Raw genomic sequence first — 20,749 nt, 5'->3', positions numbered from 1 at the left:
GCCCAGTGTCTGTTGCACATTGTCAACTTGAGAATTTACAGATTGGGGTCATCCATTCCTGCCGCATTCCTTTCTAATACAGGAGGGTTCCCTATAAATTAGACACCCCCTCCGGGGCTATTATTAGGTCCAGTTTACTCGGACTCCTGCGATGGGCGTCTAGATGCATAGTTTACTTGTTCCTTCTTTATTCATTCAATCCAATAGCATTTATTGACCGCTTATTCTCCGGCCTCTAAAGAGAAGCAGCGTGGCTTAGTGGAAAGGTCCTGGGCTTGGAATTCAGAGGTGGTGGGTTCTAATCCCGGTTCTGCCACTTGAGCTGTGTGACTTTGGAAAAGTCACTTGACTTCTCTGTACCTCCGTGTCCTCATCTGTAAAATGGGGATGAAGACTGTGAGCCCCGTATGGGACAACCTGATGAAAATGGGGATGAAGACTGTGAGCCTCGCATGGGACAACCTGATGAAAATGGGGATGAAGACTGTGCGCCCCAAGTGGGACAACCTGATGACCTAGTATCTACCCCAGCCCTTAGAAGAGTGCTCGGCACATAGTAGGCGCTTAACAAATACCATATCATTTTTATTAAAGGGAATGGTGGTGCAGGCGGAGATGAGGCTGATTCCAGTGACTTGTGGCATCGCCGTAAAGGCTCCCGAGGTGAAGGTGAATAAGGCCCTACCCAGCCTCCCACCCCCAACGACCCCGGGGTCCTCTGTAGTGGATGCCTCGGGCTCGGGGCTGGGATGGCAGGGGGGCCCGTGGAGAGAGGAGGATGGGGAGGGGAGCATGGGCGGCTAGGACCCGGGATCTGAAGGCAGTGGGACAGGGGAGGTTTGGGGGGCAGCGACGGGGTGGCAGAGGGGAAGGGGGTGGGGTCTGCCTGGAGGCGGGCAGGGACGGGCCCGGGCAGCGGCCACCAGCTGGCATCGCTCTCCGCCCTCTCTCCGCATTCCCGCCTCTTCCCCTAGACATCCTCCTCCTCCTCTTTCATCCCGGGCCTTGCTGACGTGTCTGCCTCGCAGTGCTCCTGCAGGGCCGCCCCCTCCTGCCCCCGTGTCTCCCCCTCCCCTCGTCCCCCTGGCCTGCCTGTCCTTCCTCCTCCCGCTCCCTCCTCCTCCTCCTCCTGCTCCCCACCATCCAACCCCGCCAACATGGCTGCAGCTCCTCGCCTGCCCCGGCGCAACCCCCCCGGCCACCCCCTCCTGGCCCTGGCCCTGGCCCTGGCCGCCCTGCCAGGGGAATGCCAGCAGGGTCGGGCACCGCAGGATCAGGACCGGCGCTTCGCGGAGCTGAAACGCTGCTCGGACGAGGAGTGCAGCAGTGAGTGAACCCTCCGGAGAAAGAAAACGGGGAGGGGGACGGGGTTCCCGGGCCCCGGCCGCAATGTCTGGGGGAAGGGAAGAGCTTCGGCCTTGGCGAAGTCCACCCCACAGGGTCAGGGCGGCTGGTGCTCAGCACTGGGCACCAGGTCAGGTCCTGCCGCCGCCCCCTCCCTCGGGGTACTTGTTGAGGGTAGCGGTGCCCCGGGGGTAACCCCAGGCTGCCCGCAGCCCTCCCACCCCCGACTTGCCTCTGGAGTGTTGATAGGTTGCTAGGCTGACATCCCCTCTCCCCCACGGCCCCCTCTTACCCGCTCACCGCCTGGAAATACCGACCCTTTGGGAAGGGTTTGGATCCAGAAAGGTAACCAGCCCCAATTCCCAGGCACCCACCATGTGGCCCTCTCGCTTGGGGGCAATTATGATGTAGGCATTGCCCTCCCTGGGGCTGGCGAGGCCTGTAGTTGTGGCATCCAAGCCCCATCGCGGGCCCTGCCCACACAGGGAGGTCAGATTTGGCCCCTGTTTTCTGAAGTCTGACGGAGGCCTTGGGTAGGCCGGGCAAGGAAACCGGAATGGTTAAAGGGTGGGTAAGGGGGTAAGTCTTTTCCGAAGGATGGGTTGATGTAAGACGTTAAGAAGGTTAATCTTTGAAGACACGGGAGGTCTTAAAACCCGAAGAATCCAAGGTCCAACAGTTTATTATTTGGAAACACAAAGATATTTAGGAGATACCAAAACCCGAAGAATCCAAGGCCCAACAGTTTATTATTTGGAAACAAAGATATTTAGGAGATCCTAAAACCCGAAGAATCCAAGGCCCAACAGTTTATTATTTGGAAATACAAAGATATTTAGGAGATCCTAAAACCCGAAGAATCCAAGGCCCAACAGTTTATTATTTGGAAACACAAAGATATTTAGGAGATCTTAAAACCTGAAGAATCCAAGGCTCAACAGTTTATTATTTGAAAACACGAAAATATTTAGGAGCTTCCTGTCCACCGTAGAGGAATTGGTTGCCCTTTGTCTAATGTCGATTATTGTGGTCTCTCGCGCTTATTGAAAGAAATGATGTTTCAGTAGACTGATATCACAGCAAATGCAGAAGTATCATTTTTTTCCCCTCAAAATTCAAGACCTCATTCCAGATATGGTTTCTTCTTAAAAGTCCACAAATCATTTTTTTTTAAAAGAAAAAATCATACCCTTAATGGTCAGGTCCCCCTTTAAAAACAAAATTTCAATATGTGAAGTACCAGAATCAGTGCATCCCTCACAGGAGAAGAAAAAACAAGGAGTATTCAACTGGTGTCAGCGAGGTCCCAGAGGTTGTTTTGGAATGAAAATAGTGTATTCTTTCCAACCACTTTCTATATGGAGCAAGCATTTAGCTATTTAACATGTGCAGGGAGAGCCCATTGTTGAGCTGTCATTTCAGTAAATGCCTAGCCATAAGCTTCCATAGAACTGTAATGTTTTAGGGGATTTTTTTCAAAAGTTGCCATAGCTTCTTCCCAAATTACCAGCCAAAGATTTATTTTCTAGTGTTTTTTATTTACATTCAGCAAAATATAATTCTGTAAAAAGGGAAAGTTCTAATATCCTGCAAGAGCCATTAAATCTTAAGCTTCCATTCTGGCAGGAAACTGTGAGCTTCTGAGACGTTTCCGAATTTCTGATTGGGGCTTTGCAGAGTTGGCAGTCTCTCAGTAAGAACATAAAACCTGACATTCCTCGGGCTGAATAATGACCCACCCATCCTAGCACGCTGTGCTGGCCAGTAGCAAAAAGGGACCATGTGATGGTTGCCCGCCTTGACATCCATTCTAATGCTTAAGATACTGTCTGCCCCTCCTATAAACTTTCCCTCTGGTGACCCTTTTTGGACCATTAGGCCATAGGTTTATCCAAACCTTTCTTGAGCCTTGTAGTATTTTTGCCTGTATTCCTGTGATAATTAATTCTGTGCGTTTACCCTGCTGTGCGAGGATGTGTTTCCTTTTGTTTGTTTTGAACCTACCACCTGCAAACTCAATACTCCCTCATCTTATCATTAGGGAATTTAGTGAACAAAAGTTCCATTTTTGCCCTTGTCCACCTCTCCCTCTGCCATGATTTTCTAGTGAAGCCTCCATAGCATCGGGGCCTCGCTCAGTCTTCTTCTTCCCATGCTGAAGTCTTAAAAGTTTTTCAGACAGTTCTCATGTGGAAATTTCTCCATTCCCCAGTCATCAAGGGGGATCTAGCTCTTTAATTAAGTCTTTTCTAATATGTAACAACAGAACTGCCTACTGTATTCATTCAATCCTATTTATTGCGCACTTACTGTGTGCAGAGCACTCTACTAAGCGCTTCGGAGAGTACAGTATAACAAAATAGTCACGTTTCTTGCCCACAACAAGCTTACAGCCTAGAGACAGTATATATACATATATATATGTGTGTGTGTATATATTTATATATATACACATTTTCCAGATATTTACATGCATGGTCAATATTCCAGATGTGGACAAACCTTTGTTTTACCCCACCCTTTATTTCCTATTCTTTAGCCAGTTGTTTAGTCAGTGCAGAGTGTTCAGTCAATCAGTGATATTATTGAGCTCTTATTATGTGCTGAGGACTGTACTAAGCATTTCAGAAAGTATAATAAAGTAAGCAGACAAAATCCCAGTCTTTCCAATTCCATGCCTTTTTTTTTTTCAAAAAAGACTTTCATATGGGACCTTGTTAGAATCCTTTTGAAAATCTAAATATATTTTGTGCACTGGTCACCCTCTATCCACATTTTTATTGGTCCCTTCAAAGAACTCCAGAAGATTAATGAGAAATGATTTCCTTTCACAAATATCAGATTGTCTTTCCCACAGAAATACTTTCTCTTCATTAGTAGTCTCAGATTTGCAGTGTCCCTTATTGCTCTCCAGAATGAAAATGAGTTGAGCCTTTTCTTTCTTAGATAATTTAAATGAGAAATTCTCGTAGTAGAGCACCTTTTCTCCACTTAGGGAACTGCCCACCTTTATGGAAAGGAACTTGGCCTTAAATGTCTCATTTTATAATCAGAGCTATAAAAACACATGGCAATTTTTTGGCACCATAAAGCAACATACTTTCTGGTTAATTAAGTCAGGTTCCGATAAGGAGCCTAGGTCTGCCTCAAATGTAATCATTCGTTTTTATTGCTGGGAATTGTTTGGGGGTAAGCACAGGGGCATTATCAAAGTCCTGAGTTCCATTCCCAGCTCTGCTTCTATCACTTTATATCTCAATTTACCTCCTGTGAAGTGGCCTTTTTTATCATTTAGGATGAGGACTAGCAATTTAATTTAGTGGCTCGAGCTTTTAGATTAGGAACTAGGAATTCTGGAGTCTATTTCATCAATTTTCCAGCTCTGTCCCCTTGCCTTGCAACTTTACCTTTCCTTACCTACATGTGAAAAGGCAGTAGTGGTTCTTTATTGCCTGCCTAACTCTCAGGGGGAAGCAATTTCTCCTTCTGTCCCTTAGAGGAAAATATCTTGCAGAGTTTTAAAGAAACATATCAAAGAAATCGAAGATGCTTCCAACAATGTAATGTCTTAAACAAGATTAGCAAAGTGCTTTCCCATTCTTGAAGAACAAAATGGAAATGGAAGGAACTAATTACTGATTTTTTTTCTTTTATACAGTGCTAATGTATCGAGGCAAAGCGCTGCAAGATTTCACCGGCCCAGATTGTCGCTTTGTAAATTTTAAAGAAGGGGAAGCAATATATGTATATTACAAATTAGTAGGAAAATCACCTGAGCTTTGGGCTGGAAGTGTAAGTAGTCCTTAACACATTTTTAAAGATTTTTTTCCAACCGTCTTTAGACCGTTACCTCTTAATACTATGTGTCTCATGCGTTTTTGCATGTTTTAAAATGGATGGCTTGGGGTTGATTTCTTTAGCATTGTGTTCAAGGTATTGCATGCTGTGGGTGATGAATTAATGTTCTTTGGTAGTGATGATGAAAATCACCTAAAACACTTCCTTTTTATTGTCTCCAAAAAGTTCTGTAAATTTCGTGTTCTCACGACAAGAGTACACAAGTTACCACAAGGAAGAAAGTAGGATGGCTGTGATGCTTCAGCATACAAAAGCTTAATTAAACCAAATGGTCCAAATATATATGTATTTATATTTTTTTTGTCCCATGTAATACGTTGTTAATATTTGTTTGTGAAAGTTCTAGAAGCCCTTGGAACTGGCCAGATACCTAATTATCTGTGCTATTTGTAGTCTGTTCCCCGGAGAGCTTCTAGCACTCTCACTGTGTGTTGCAGGGCTCTGCTTTCTTGTAAGTGCTTTTAATTGGATTAGGCTGCCATTAACCCTTCCAACACTACCCATTACTTCCTCATGTGTCTCCCTGCTGAAGAGAGCCAAACACAGGCTTTTGCTTCTAGTCTTGGTTAGCGATCAAATGGAAATGCAGATTACTGTCATTAATGGGAGATAGTTTGGCAGGAAAGGAAGCAAGGGCTGGGTGCCGCTTCTCTAAGAGTTCTGGGGCAGTTGTTTTTAAGCATCTATTCAGACTGACAGTGTCCTTAGCACTGTTCCAGTCACAGGGAAAGCAACAATCTCCGACTCCAAGGATTATACTGTAACCAGTGTGAAGAACTTGAGGGGAGAAGGTTGGTACTTTTCGTTTTTCACAGAATTAGAAAGGAACTTTGAGCAGACACCTGTGTGTTCTCATGTCTTCAGGGAGCTCCACTCCGTCATTTTCTCAGACATTTGAACTCTACCATGTTCATAAGTAAGGATTTCCAGAAAAGAATCTTCCATTCTAAGGAATTCTTTTCTCAAATGAACATAGATCCTTCATGATCAATCCCATTTCCTCTCAAGAATGTTTTCCTTCATCTTTTCATTGTCATCATTCATTAATTTGGGGTCTAATAATGATAATTGTGGTATTAAGCACTTACTATGTATCAGGCAATGTACTAAACGCTGGGGTAGATACAACCAAATTGGGTTGGTACAGTCCCTGTCCTACAAGTGGCTCACAATCTTAATCCCCATTTTACGGATGAAGTAACTGAGACACAGAGAAGTTAAATAATTTGTCCAGGGCTACACAGCAGACAAGTGGCAGACTCAGAGTTAGAACCCATGACCTTCTGACTCCCAGGCCTGTGCTCTATCCACTACACCATGCTGCTTCTATTGAGGGCTCTTGAGTTGCATGGCTAGGAGATCGTAAAATACAGGTTGGATAGAATTCCTTCTTTTGAGGAGCTCATAATTTTCCTTCCTCTTAAATATCTAGGGAAGCGACTTTTGATAGTAAACTGTAACCAAAAAGGCATTTCTGATGAATAAGGGGAACATGTGGGCTGAGGGGAAAGTAACTTGACGTAAGTCCGTAGTCAGTCTTGGAGCTAAAGCCCAGCTTTTCTTGACTCACAAGCCCTACTTTCTGTTTGTCATCTTGGTACCCAGTATATACTGCAATGCTGGTCAAGGATTCTTTGCCAGCTTGCTTAGCTGGGAGTGCTGCAAGTGCTGCCAGAGTACAACATCATCAATAATAATAATAGTATATGTTAAGCACTTACCAGTGGCCAAGCATTGTGCTAAGCATTGAGCTAGATAATGAGGCTTTTTCTTCACCTTCCCTCCACTTATACAGGCCCCCAAAAGAAGTAGGTAGGGCCCAGGTGTCTGTTTTCTTTGTTTTTTTAATGGAAAATGAGCATGGTGGAAATGAGAGGAGTCCATCCTTTGACCATTTACCCCCAGTGAACTTTGGCCCCAAGTTTAAATTAGGTCTCATGGACTGAATTCAGGAGTGCAGAGCACTGCTAGCAGTAATAATGATAATAATAATAATGTATTTTAAGTATATTAAGGAGATACCAAGTCCAGCACCCTTGTCTCGGGCCTATTCTAAGTCAAACCAATGGGAGCCTGCCTCACTGACCCTAAATTGTCTGGAAGTGATGAGACTGAGGCTCATTTGTCAGGTTCGATGGGGAAATTCATCATCAGCACCATCAGATTTTCTTGTATAAAAGGAAGGACATGTTTTGATTATATCTCACCTTGCAGTAATCTTCTTTATCTCTCAAAGAGTTTGGATGTTATGAGTGATAGGTGCTTTAGACAAACTTGAATAGAAATTTTTTTTCACTTCCTGTTAGAGGGTAAGCTCCTTGTGGGCAGAGAACATGTCACTTCTCTGTGTCATACTTTCCCAAGCCCATTGTATTATACAGTGCGTTGTACCCAGAGGCCCTCAAATACTATTACTTCTGTTTCATAATGTATAGGAGTGATTAGATATTTGGAATTATTCAATAATGAATCTGTAGTATTAATCCAACATCCCCCTGTGTGCAGAGCTTTGAACTCAGCCCTAGAGAGAGTATGATAGAGTCTGTAGGCATGATCCCAGGTTTCAAGGAGTTTATAATCTAATGGGTTTTCATGCCTTTGTTGAGGATATTTAAGAAATAAATGCTAAACAATGACTGTGCTTTTTCAGCCCTGGTATTCCCGTTTACATCTGCAAATGAATAGGTCCAGGCTAATCTTTGATGCAATTCACTCCCACTGTTTTGTAATTTCTTTTGTGGCCAAGCACCTCTGAATAGTGTTCACATTTTCCATTCTGCATTTTTAACAATACAAAGAGCTAGTGATTCAACATTGAACAGCATCAAGTTGTATATTGGTCAGGAGAGATAATGTGTTTATTTGGCAGATAGCCTGAAAATGGGATGTTAATGGACATGACAGTCATAAACATTAATACTGTGTCATTCTTCACACTGAGTTAAGCTCCTTGTAGGGAGGGGACTGGATGTTATTGGATTATCTGGTATCTTCCCCATCCTGAAGCACAGTGTTTGGCACCTAGTAAGCGCTTAATAAATACCGTCGTTACCGTTGTTATGTTCATTTGAGTGTTTTGAATTTCCCAAGTGCTTAGCCCAATGCATTGCACCCAGTGGCCACATATTAAATGTTATTGCAACTATTCTAAGTACCCTGAGGCTTTGGCTTTTGGTGTTAGAAGCAATTCATATTTTGAAATGGAGTTTTGGCTTGTGAAACAAGAAGCTTTGAGAGAAAAAATATTAGTATGTGACAGAAATTCATCGGGTTTCCCAGTAGGCCAGCTGTTTTTTCCCTTCATTCCTTTCAGGTAGCCCTCTAGATAGATCAAGCCAATCGGTTTTATTGTAGCAATTACTTCTCCCTCAAACTCCACTGGAGCTAAGGGGAAATGGCACTCCACCCGGTATGTCAACATGGGTTCTAAGACTGCTGAATTCTGAGCTCCAGTGGTAAATATTAAACAATAGAAAATTTTATTTCCTTCCTGAAGCCATCGAATAATAATGTTTTTCTTGTGACTGTTGTATAAAGAACACTATACTAAGTGTTTGGGAAAGTAAAAGAGAGATAGAAGATGCAATCTTTTTATTTCCCTCTTTTTATAGGAAAGCCTAAATTACTGTGACAAGGAAAATACATTTCTCTGCCATTTCCTCTCATGATTGCACCTATCCAGGTCTTTTGGAAAATTCATTCTCCTTTTGTGGCTTGATTCCTTTGTTATTTTTTCTTCCAGAGCATCTTTTTTGTTTTTGAGGAACTGCAACTTTTACTGCCTGTTTTCCAGTTTCTACTTGATTTATCTAATCTTTATAGCAGTCTAACACTATTAATACTGAGTTTCTAACAGTTGTTAATAAGGATTATAAATGAGATCTTTATTGAGGATCTTTAAGTAGAAAGTGATGAGAGCTTTTTTCTTCTTTGTCTTTTTGCAAGTGATCTTTGCAGGACCTTATTTGTTCAGGGAGTGTTATGAAAATAGATACTCAATAAAAAAAAAAAGTAGGCAGAGAGGATGTTTTAAATACCCCTCATGTGAGAGGAGATAATTACAGTGTTTAGGTTCAGGGGTTTTCTCCTTAGCAATTTTAGTTGGTTTTGATATGATGTTTTGTTAATCATGAATTTCAAGGAAATTATATTTTTTTACCCCACTCATGCAGACCAAATATCCAGTAGTTAACAGCATGAAATGTTTTAAGTACAGAACAGTTGACCTTTGAAATTTTGCATTATGCCTATTCACCCCTCTGCTTTGACTGTGAATCCCATGTGGGACAGGGACTGTGTCTGACCTGATTAACCTGTGCAGTGCACTTAAATTTACTGGGCCTTTGATGGAAAAATTCAGTGATTCACTGGGATGCAAGCTCATTGTGGGCAGGCAATGTGTCTGGTATAGTGTTGTGTTGTACTCTCCCAAGCACATAGTACAGTGCCCTGCACACCATAAGCTCTCAATAAATGGCTATTATGCAGGATCTCAAATGTTTTAAATGCAATTTAACATGAGTCCTACTACTAGTAATAATATTTTTTAAGTGCTCACTGTGGGCACGGGAAAGAGTATACAAGTGGACATTAAAAATTGAATTAAATCTACATCTTGTGGAAGTTTTATTCATATTTTTCTTTTTTTTCCTTTACTGACAGGTTGGTAATGTGTTTGGGTATTTTCCAAAGGATTTCATTGAAGTAAATCATGAATATTCCGACAAAGAGCTAGAGCTACCGACAGATGTGAGTTTTGGTTTGTGATTTTAAAATTTTGGATGGAGACTTTTATTATTTGCTAGCTAATTTTTAAAAGTCTTTGAAAACTATTTTTCAACCAGTAGATGATAAAACCCCAACAGTTTGGGTTTCAGTTTTTGGGGTTTTTTTCCCCACTTTGAATGCCAGCACATTTTCCTTTGAAAAGGGGAAGCTTAAAGTGGGATTTCAAAAATCACTAATTGCTATGATCTGAAAGAAACTGGGGAAATGTATGGTCATCTATTTAATCCAGAGATTTTTTTCAGTCATTTTAAGAAACTGTATTCTTGCAGTCTCAAAGTTTCACCATCATGAACCTTCCCAACATGAACCCCACCCCCTCTTTCCCTCAATGTCCCTCTCATCTTCTGTACCTCTTTCTTTCTCCTTCTTGCCTCCAACACACAGCTTCACTCTCCCCTTCACCCCAGTGTTAGAGTGGAGCATTCCAGTAGAGTTGCTGGAGCAGTTAGGCACACAAACTAGCTTTTGTATGATTCAAAGCCCAAGACACCAAGCAAGATGCTGTCATCACCCACTCCTGCTGCAGCTGCTTCTTCCCATTTTTATTGTCTCCTAAGATGGCAGTACCCTCTTCGGTGCTTTGAAATGCCCCCAGGGTGTCCTGCACTCCTAGTTGACAACTTTAGTCATTTTAAAAACAAATCGGAAACTGGCTTCTCACAGCCTTTGAAATGCAGAGAACTCCAACCTCAAGCAACTTGTTATTGAGCTTATAGATCTGCTTCAGCCTATCATGCAATTCAAAGGAGTAGAATTGTCTGACTGCACCCAACTTTAATACAAAAGGCCTTTAAATGAAACATTTTTAGCAGACTACTGTGTATAGTAAATGCTTCAGTCAAAAGGCCTGTAAATTATATGCAGGGACAATGCTCCCGATCATCTTGGAAAACTAATGTAGCAATTAAGGAAAGTTCTAGAGCAGGGCAAGCGATAATTTGGGCTGGAAGACTTGTTACTTCTACTAACCTATTGAGGGCCACACACAAATTTGTGGCTATGGAGTTCAAGAAGAGAGAGATAGAAGTGGCTATACTTCTGCCAGCTCTGGCTCCTGAACCAGTTCTGAGCCTTTTGCAGGTGCACTCAGAAACTCCTGCCTAATTTGGTCCCAGAGGTTCCTGGGTATTGTAGGGGTCACGACACCAATAAGTTGGGCAGCCCAGATTCAGCTCGCCCAGAGGGAACCAGTCTGTAGCTCACAGGCCATGTTTTGCTCGGGTCTGCCCTAAAGGAATTCCCCTTTGAGCCTGAATTGGCCAGAACTAGGGAGGATTAGAACTCAGGTCCCCTTGGCTCCTCTTCCTCTCTAGGCTGTCCACTTTGACATTTCTTTAAATAAATCACCTAATATCCCTAACATTTCGCCTCTGCATCCATAGATTTCCTTCTCATTACCTTTTATGGGCTTAACCATGAATTCATCCAAACCCTTTTTGAACTGAACTTATATTTTTGGCATCTTTGACAGACTAGCATTGTTTTTCCTTTTCAGGAAACGGATTTTGTTTGTTTTGATGGAGGAACAGATGATTTTGATAACTATAATGTGGAAGAGATTTTAAAACTCCCCAAAGAAACAGTAAGTAGCTCAGGAGAATCAGAATTGGACAGTTCCAAAATGGGAGCTTCAGAGAAAAGCCTTGAAGAAAATAAGAAGAAAGAGGATGTTGAGGAAATAGATCCCGAAGTGCCTCTTGAAGTGTTTAAAGATAAGAACTCGGAGCCTACTCCAGCAGAAGACAGCAATGTTCATGCCAAAGCAGAAAGAAAAGGCACCTTACCTTCTGAAAACACTAAGAATGTAGAGGAAGACCCAGCGACCCAGAGAGATCGCTTCCTTGTGAATAGTCACACTGACTATCTTCAGGGAGACCAGGCTTCACTGGACCCCTCAGAAGAAGTGCTGCAAGATAAATTTAAGGTGCCAGAAAATGAAAACGCCAAAAATAGCAATGTTTCTCAGTCCTCTCAAGAGAGGGAGGAGACTGAGGCCTATAAACTTTTGAAGCAGGAAATGTCTTTGGACATCAAAACAAAATTTGGCTCAACCACAGATGCTCTTGTATCTGACGATGAGACGACCAGACTTGTTACTTCACTGGAAGATGATTTTGAGGAGGAATTAGATGTCGATTATCACAGAGCCGAAGAGGAGGAGGATCTGGAACCCTTTGAGAAGCTGCCATTGCTCACTTTTGCGGACAGAGAAAATACAAAGGTGGAGTCTGAGAAGTATGCAACAAGCAAAAAGCCTTCTGATTTGCAGTCAGATGAAGATGCTGCTAAAGAGTTAACTCAACCTGGAGCAGGTGAAAAGAAGGATGATAAAAATATATTGACATCTTTCGGAGACACCATCTTTTCTATTGTCAGGGGAGGGGAAGAAATAAGAGATGACTCAGGTCTAGATGGAACTGATTCAGAGGAAGAAAAGGACGAAGATGAAGAAATATTACCAACCGGTAAGGAAAAGACAGCAGCACGAATAGACCATATTGCAGAACTAAGTGGAGACGACACTCCTCTGAACATAGAAGTGTCTGCAACAAATAATGACCACAATCCAGAGGACATTCTTGAAGAGGGCCCAGAAATATCGGAAAAAATTCAGGGATTTGAGGAGGATCTGTCAGAAGATGGGATACGATTCCCAAATGAGGAACTAAAAGAGAGTCTTCTAAATGACCCCTCTCATGGAAATTTTCCTAAATCTACCTCAACAGTTGAGAAGAAGGGAACAAGTTTAAAAACACGCATTGAAGAAGATCCAAAAGGTGCTCCCCTTGAAATCACCAAAAAAGGAGTGCTCCAAAGAGAAGAATTCAGAGAACAGGATGTGAAGAGTAGCTTAGGGATTGAATCACAACACAAAACTCTGTGGAAGGCAATAAAAGGGAAAAAACTAGCCAATGAGCAGCAATCTCTGAGAGTCTCACCACTTGTAGGGGATAAACTCCAAAATGCATCTAAAAGAGATACGGAAGCAGTAATGGCTCCTGAAAGTGAACGAGAGCAGGGAGCAGTGGCAGTGGAGACCCAAGGAAAGGAACTTACACAGGCAGCTGTGCCCAAAACCCCAAATCAAACAGCCTTCTCTCCTATGGGTCAAACTACTTTTCCAAGAGAGCAGGGAGAAGGAGAGGCCTCCAACCTGGCAAGAGATCTTTCTCGACCCCCCAAAAGAGAAGGGGCAGTAGAAGACTATGAGCAATTAGATGAAAAGGTTGAACACTCAGAGGAAAAAGTCAGCCAACGTGTGTTCAAAGATGGAGGTGACAAAATTCAAGGGAATGCAGTGGATGAAAATCTTGAGAGTTACAAATCACCAGAGAGCATGCTCCTTGAGGACAAAGAGACCTCTCAGGAAGAAGGGAGAACCAGCTATCCTCAAGGGGAAGGTACAGATCAATCTCTTAACAGAGAAGAAATAGATAGCCAGGTGGAAGAGCCACAGTCTGAAGGTGATGATTTTCCCCAGTTGGAAGATCTGTTGGAGGATGAAAATGCTGCCAGCGCCAAGCTCTCTAAAGAGCTCCCTGCTGGGGACCAAGATGGCAAGTTAAATGTTGATGTGCAAATGCCACAGGGAGCTATTCTCGGTGCTCTTAATCCTGTTTTTGAAGAAGAAGCCAAAGAGGAAGTAAATGTGACTTCGGAGCCTGAGAAACCTAGCTTGCAAGGTTCAAGTGAGGCTGGGCTCCAAGGACAGAATGTTAAAATGAGCAAGCCAGCTGGCATGAATATGGCGAAAGAAGAGGGGAGTCATCTTGAAATCAGAGAATCAGCTGGCCCCCCAGCTGCAGGTGATGCTCTAGCCAAGGATAAAATTCAGGTTCAGGGTGTTGATAAAGGGACGGGGCCTCCTGGTGCTGATTACCTCCAAACTGAGGATTTGGAATTGGAAAACAAAGAAGGCTTCAACCTCACAGAAAAATCTGAGCCACAGGATCCCTCCCAAGAAGAAACGAAAGTCTTGCAGAACTTCACTGATCAAGGAAGTGAAGAACAACAACACTCAGACTCTGCGGAGCTTGATGATACCCTGATCCGGAAAAGAGCCGGGGATCCAGAATATAGTGACACGGTGAAACAGCTGCCTCTAATCAGGGGCTTCCTAGAAGAAAAGCGGATAGATCGGTTGAAAAAGTATCTCAAGCCTCAGCAACTCTTCCAGCTGGAGTCCATGTTTCATGACATGGAATGGGAGCTGGAGTTGGCTCAGAGAGACAACCTGGCCCAGGATGTGGAAAAGGCACTGGATGGAGTCTTTCGCTCTTCCGAATCAAACATCCTGGATGTTGTGGAGAAAATGTTAGACTCAAGAGTAGTGGAAAACAAAGAACTGGGAATGAAGAACCTAGACATGTTTGATGAAGAGACCGCCCTACTCGATGACATTCAGGACTTGATCTATTTCATCAGATACAAACACTCTTCAGTGAGTGAAAATACCCCACTGGCATCTCCGGAGTCCCCAGAGGAAAGTCCTAGAATACTTGTCAAAGGTAAAATTCTAACTTTTCCTCTGGGGTTAGACCAGGATAAATCAACAGAAGGGAGTTCTTTAAAGTCAATGTTATGAGCCTTTCTTGCGTGTAGTCTGGAATAAAAAGTGTTTCATATTGTAAAAATACATAAGCAGTCATGTCCCAGACTACAGTTCCTCCCCCCTTCTCCTCTGTTCTCCTCCCCACTTTTGTAGGGAGCCAGGAGCCTGTCCCTTTCACCTCATGGGGAGCTGCTTTTTCTGGTGCCATACATATCAAGTCCTATCAAATGTTCAGCACTGCAGATTTTCCTGTGCATTTTAATAAGCTGTCTAGTCAGGTCTTAACTCTGCTGGAATGGAGTTGAAAAATTAATAATGATTAAACTAAGCTCTGACACCTGAAAATATTTTTTTATGCATAATCAAAAAATACACATTTCTACATATGCTCTTAATGGAGAAAGGCAGGAAAATTTTAAATTCAGAAGAGCAGTCCTTTTTAGCCAAAATAAATTAATTTTTATTCCTTAAGATTCAGCTTCCTCACATCTTTTGTTGATATTTTAACACCACTAGGCCCTTTCACTTTGTAAAAACATCTGTGCTACTTTCAAACGTCTCTTTCTGTGTGTCACCTTAATTGGACTAAAACAGATTCTCGTAGATAACTTTACTGGGCTGCTATTTGGCCACACCCACAATCTCATAACTTCCCCTCTTTAAAAACAGGTTTCTCTCCCTCCAGAATAGCTCCACCCCCACAGGATTCCCATGATTTTCCTTTCTCAGGCCCCACCTCCACTCTGCTTGCCCACTCATACTTCACTTTCTTTCCACCTGTGGCTAGGGGTTTTTGGACTCCCTAGGGATCAAGGGAGTCAGCACCTCCATTAGTGGCCACATATGTAATTGCCAGCTGTCTCCCTGTGGCCTTATAATAATAATTATAATATTTAAGTGCTTACTACATACTAAGCCCTGTTCTAAGTGCTGAGGGAGATACAAGGTAATCAGTTGGTCCCATGTGGGGCTCACAGACCTAATCCCCATTTTACAGATGAGGTAACTGAGGCACAGAGAAGTTAAATGACTTGCCCAAGGTCACACAGCAGACAAGGGGCCTCTAGAGCAAGGATTAGAACCCATGACCTCTGACTCCCAGGGCTGTGGTCTATCCACTATGCCATGCTGCTTCAAAAATGAAGGTTCTGCACTCACCCCCTTTGCCCCCCACCAAACTTTTGCAACCCACCCTCCTCACAGCATTTCTCCCCACCACCAGGAAGTGGTTGGGGTGGCGAAGGGGAGGACTCTCCAGAAAGAGCTTCCTCTTTGATGACTCCATTTCAACCTATCACATCCCCTAATAGATCCACCTCTCCTAAGGTGCAGAAACAGCTGGGTCCATTCTGTTTTGGGACTTGGGCCTAGTGGTAAGAACAGTTTTGCCTGGTATAATTACCAGTGAAATCGCCTCACTCGTTTCCTCCCTATCTCCCTTCTGAGCCTGATTTTAGACCCCAGTGGCTGTATTGAAGAACTACTAGACTAAAATTATTTAAGGAGAAAAGAGCCATATAACTACATGTAATGGATTGTTGAAGACCTGCAAGTTACTAATAGTTTTAACCCATGGTGTATCACAATAGCCTAACCATGTAAATTCTGTCATCTCCTGTAAACCAAGAAACTGAACACAACAGGCAACAGGACCAGAGCTCAGCAGTGGCCGAAGGGAATGAAGATAAGTCCCCACCCCAAGAAGACAAGAGTCCAAAACAGGAAGCCAGGAAGCCATCTCAAAATGCAGAAGGAGTTAGAACTCTTGAATTGAAAATGCCCGAGGAGGATCTAAGTATCTTGGATGAGAGTGGCCGTTTAGATGCAAGAGAAATTGGAGATGCCAGTGACTCAAAAGATGGACTCTCAGACCAAACTTCTTCAGTAAAAAGTATTGATGATTTGTCAGGAGGTAAGGCTTTCCAGTTTTCTCTAGGCTTTGCAGGTAATTGAGATTATGTGGGCCCTTCCTACGTGAGGTGGCGATTTACCTTGCGTCACGTGTGCCGCTGCCCCGAGGCATACGTGTCACGACCACCCTGCCGCTACTGAAAGCCATTTTTGAGTGCAGCCAGATGGAACGCTCTTTCCCCCACCTCTGTGCCAGGTACTGTACTTACAACCTAACTGTGACCACTCCTGTCACATAGGCTCCCCACAGGTCCCACTTGGAGTCCTTCCTCTCCTCCCCAGCTGTGGGAATGGACACAGGGACAGAGAGGGGCAGTTTGGGCCCATCAGACATTGCCAGTACTGAAACACCACACCTCTTCTTCCTCTTTTCCTGCCTAACTGCTGGCTGGGTTAGGGAGGAGAAGGTTGGGGAGGAGAAGAGGGTTAGGGTGATGACAGAGTCAGCTGTACTGGTATTAGCTGTGGCCATGACTGAAGTTTTGTTGTTTACAATACTGGAGCTGGGGAAATGAGGGGGAATTGGATTCTGAGGACCAGAAGGCAGGAAAGCCCCTAGGAACAAGGGAGGATAATAAATGAAAGATGGAGGCATTAAGAGTATAATCTTTAGTTGACAGTAGGGCCTGATCATTATGATGGGGCCAGTTGGGGACCAAATGTAATACACTGCATGTAAGCCTATGAAAAAATGAACCTCAAGATGGCTCTGTGTTTTTGAGGCACACACCCAGTGTGTTGTGGGATCTGCTTGTGTTTTGTTGGCATGATGTATTATGATTTAATCAAGTTTGTTTTATTACCTTTTAAGAAATATAAGCCATTATAATCAATTAGAAGAATTTCTGAATTTCTGAGTTTTCTAGGTATACTATTATTTTGGAATTATTCTGTTCATCAGATAGTAATAATAACTGGGGTATTAAGCACTTACTAGGTGTCCAAGCATTGTTCTAAATGCTGGGGGAGATAGATAATCTGGTCACACACAGGGTTCACAGTCTAAATAGGAGGGAGAACAGGTATTGAATTTCCATTTTTACAGATGAGGTAATTGAGGCACAGAAAAGTTAAGTGACTTGCCCAAGGCCACACTACAGGCTCTTGGCAGAGCAAGGATAAGAACTCGTCCTCTGACACCTAAGCCTTTGTTCATTCCACTAGACCATGATAGTTCTCTGGGTAGGGGCTTTGCCTCTCTGTATATTTAGTAGTTTTGACATTTATTAAAATGTTGACACTATGAATTTGGCCCTTGTTTGTGCACATATTCTTCCTCATCACATCCTAGGAATCTTTGCAGGGAGTAGCAAAACATTTATTTAAGGATAAGAGGAACAAAACTAATTTCGAAATTCTCATATTCTTTTTATATTGAATTTTTTAATACCAAGACTTCAGTGGTATAATGAGGATGAGTGTTTAAAATAGTTCTTTGGCAATTCTGGTCAGCAGATAGGAATGGTGTTGGGGAAATGGGCAGTCTAGAAAAGAGGGATGTGATTGTAGCCTCAAGTAATCTTATACTTAGGACTCTAAATATTTTACTAGTGTTCATTCTTATTCTGAGATTGAGCAAAGGGGCTGTCTATTAGGGGCTCTGCCTCTCTTATGTATGTTTGCAGTGGAGACCGGTAAGAATGAAGCTGGAGGCTGCTACTAATCAGTGGACAGGCAGTGGAGCTGGGGGTGCGGGGCCAACTGTCCCAAACCACAACATTTGCTGATGATATATATCATTTTTGTTTCTGTTTATTGTTCAGTGTGGAACAAGAACATTAGGTAATTTCACTTATTGATGCATACATTTTTAATTTTCAGGGAACTTCTTTTTAACTTTAGACCCATTACATGCTGTAGGAATGCAGTGGGGAAAAAAGAAATCACAAAATTTATAGCATGGCACTCCGTGATGACACACCATTCATTCTTCAAAAATCCCAGTACATTCACTACCACATTTATGTAGGTAATGGCATTTCCATCTGTTAAAGCTGAGGAAGTATCAAAATAACCCTGACTATAGTCAAGATGCTGTTTAATTTTGGGGTTTGATTCTGAAGTCACCTGTCAGTCAGAAGAGCTGCTGCCTGTATTGCATTGGCTACTGTATAGGTAAGGAAATAACAATGTTATTCTTGTCAGTTCTCCCACATAATACTATTCTCTAGGAAAGTCACTCATTATAAGGCTAGTTATGTTTAAGCTATTGCAAAGGTGTGGATGAGATGAAATCAAATTCTAAAATTCAGTCACAGACCAAGCTGACTTCTCTTTTGTTCCTAGGGATAACTACCCCTGAAAAAGATACTGCGGACTTGGAAGGGCAACTAGAAACACCTCCTGAAGTGTCACAGGTTTATGCAGCTTTGGAGAGTGCGGTACTTTCAACTAAAGAAAATATGAAACCATATGCTGAAATTGTAAGTAAGACTGTTAAGGTCATTTTAAGTGGTCCATAAAGTGGGATGCATTTGCTTCAATGTGTGTTAAAGTTTTTGAGCATTTTGGAGTTTCAAAAATTTTAGTGTTGCATTATCTAAAAATTCAAGTAATTGTTGAAGCTTGGCCTCGGTACACAAAAAAAATCCCAAGTTCAAAGACGTATGAGTGGAAATTCAGCTTGCTCACTGTGAATTTTCGTGGCATTGGCAGGTTATTCTCAATGGATTTTGCTCCCTCTGCTGGTATTTGTTAATCATTTTAAAAAGCTTTTTTGGTAAACAAATGAGGTGGCCATGAACATTATGGGATTTATGAAGAATGTGCTTTAATGAGATCAAGAATTTTTTGTTATGAGGTTCAGATCAGTAAAATAGCACAGCCTTTCTAAGAAATATGAAGGTCAAGGGAACAGTGTTTGGCATTCAGTAAAAGCGCTTAAGTAATTATTACTGTTTATCAGTTTAGTTAGAAGGCCCTCCCAAGAGAGCTCCTCTCCCCTGCCTTCATAATAATAATAATAATAACAATAATAACTTTGGTATTTAAGGCTTACTATGGGCCAGGCACTGTACTAAGGGGAAAAGCAGCATAGCTCAGTGGAAGGAGCCCAGGCTTGGGAGTCAGAGGTCATGGGTTCTAACCCTGGGCCCGTCACTTGTCAGCTGTGTGACTTTAGGTGAGTCACTTCACTTCTCTGGGCCTCAGTGACCTCATCTGCAAAATGGGGATTCATTCAGTAGTTTACTGGGAAGCATTGTGGCTCAGTGGAAAGAGCACGGCCTTGGGAGTCAGAGGTCATGGGTTCGAATCCCTGCTCTGCCTCTTGTCAGCTCCGTGACTGTGGGCAAGTCACTTAACCTCTTTCATTCATTCATTCAATAGTATTTATTGAGCGCTTACTATGTGCAGAGCACTGTACTAAGCGCTTGGGATGAACAAGTCGGCAACAGATAGAGACAGTCCCTGCCGTTTGACGGGCTTACAGTCTAATCGGGGGAGACGGACAGACAAGAACGATGGCACTAAACAGCGTCAAGGGGAAGAACATCTCGTAAAAACAATGGCAACTAAATAGAATCAAGGCGATGTACAATTCATTAACAAAATAAATAGGGTAACGAAAATATATACAGTTAACAACCTCTCTGTGCTTACCACCTCATCTGTAAAATGGGGATTAACTGTGAGCCTCACGTGGGACAACCTGATTACCCTGTGTCTATCCCAGCGCTTAGAACAGTGCTCTGCACCTAGTAAGCGCTTAACAAATACCAACATTATTATTATTGGGTCCGGAAGGAGGGAGGCTTGGTTTCTACCCCCCCCCCCCGGGGCCGAGTTGGTTTCTTCCGCTCGGAATGGTTCGGTCCTCCCCGAGGCGGGGCCGGCTCGGGCTTAGGCGCGGCGTGATGACGCGGCGATGGCTCGGGTGGCGGCGCGGAGTGTTGACGTGGGGCCGGCCGCCCGCGGGACCGGTTGACGTGTTGTTGAGGGAGGCGAAGTTCACCCGCCGCCGGGTCTCCTGAGGAGAAGGAGGAAGAAGCGGCGGCGGACGGAGGGGCCGGCAGAGGTTGCCCCCAACATAGACACACGGCCCCCGGCCCGTCGCCTGGCATGGACCCGCCGCCCCTCCCGTCTGGGCCGCCGGCCCCCGGAGTCTCCGACCTCCTCGACCCTCTGTCCCTGCTCTACGCCGCCCTCACGGCCAGCCTGCTCGAGGTGACCGTCCCGTCCGGTCCCGTCCGGTCCCGCCCACCCCTCCTCGGGGAGCCGGAGCCTTGGGGGCCCCGGCCCTGCACTGAAGGGGGCAGGGGTGGGAATGTCAGGACTTCATTCAATCGTATTTATCGA

General features: G+C 43.6%; 1 protein-coding gene across 3 annotated transcripts in view; it reads left to right on the top strand.

The window, feature by feature from the left end:
* The first annotated feature begins 1,002 nt into the window (after positions 1-1,002).
* The window catches only part of MIA3 (MIA SH3 domain ER export factor 3), a 42,800-nt gene continuing 23,053 nt past the window's right edge, over positions 1,003-20,749 (top strand). For 2 of the 3 annotated variants that reach the window (XM_007672380.3, XM_007672381.3), the window contains exons 1-6: positions 1,004-1,326; positions 5,003-5,136; positions 9,865-9,951; positions 11,486-14,498; positions 16,170-16,454; positions 18,740-18,876. In XM_007672380.3, the coding sequence (XP_007670570.2) occupies positions 1,158-1,326; positions 5,003-5,136; positions 9,865-9,951; positions 11,486-14,498; positions 16,170-16,454; positions 18,740-18,876 (3,825 nt within the window). In that variant the 5' untranslated portion in view covers positions 1,004-1,157. Of the gene's footprint in view, positions 1,327-5,002; positions 5,137-9,864; positions 9,952-11,485; positions 14,499-16,169; positions 16,455-18,739; positions 18,877-20,749 lie in introns of all 3 variants that reach the window. The other variant, XM_007672383.3, reaches the window with a different exon arrangement.

This window comes from Ornithorhynchus anatinus, chromosome 19 (assembly GCF_004115215.2).
Source record: "Ornithorhynchus anatinus isolate Pmale09 chromosome 19, mOrnAna1.pri.v4, whole genome shotgun sequence".
NCBI lineage: Eukaryota > Metazoa > Chordata > Mammalia > Monotremata > Ornithorhynchidae > Ornithorhynchus > Ornithorhynchus anatinus.
This window is presented reverse-complemented; position numbering and strand designations above follow the sequence as displayed.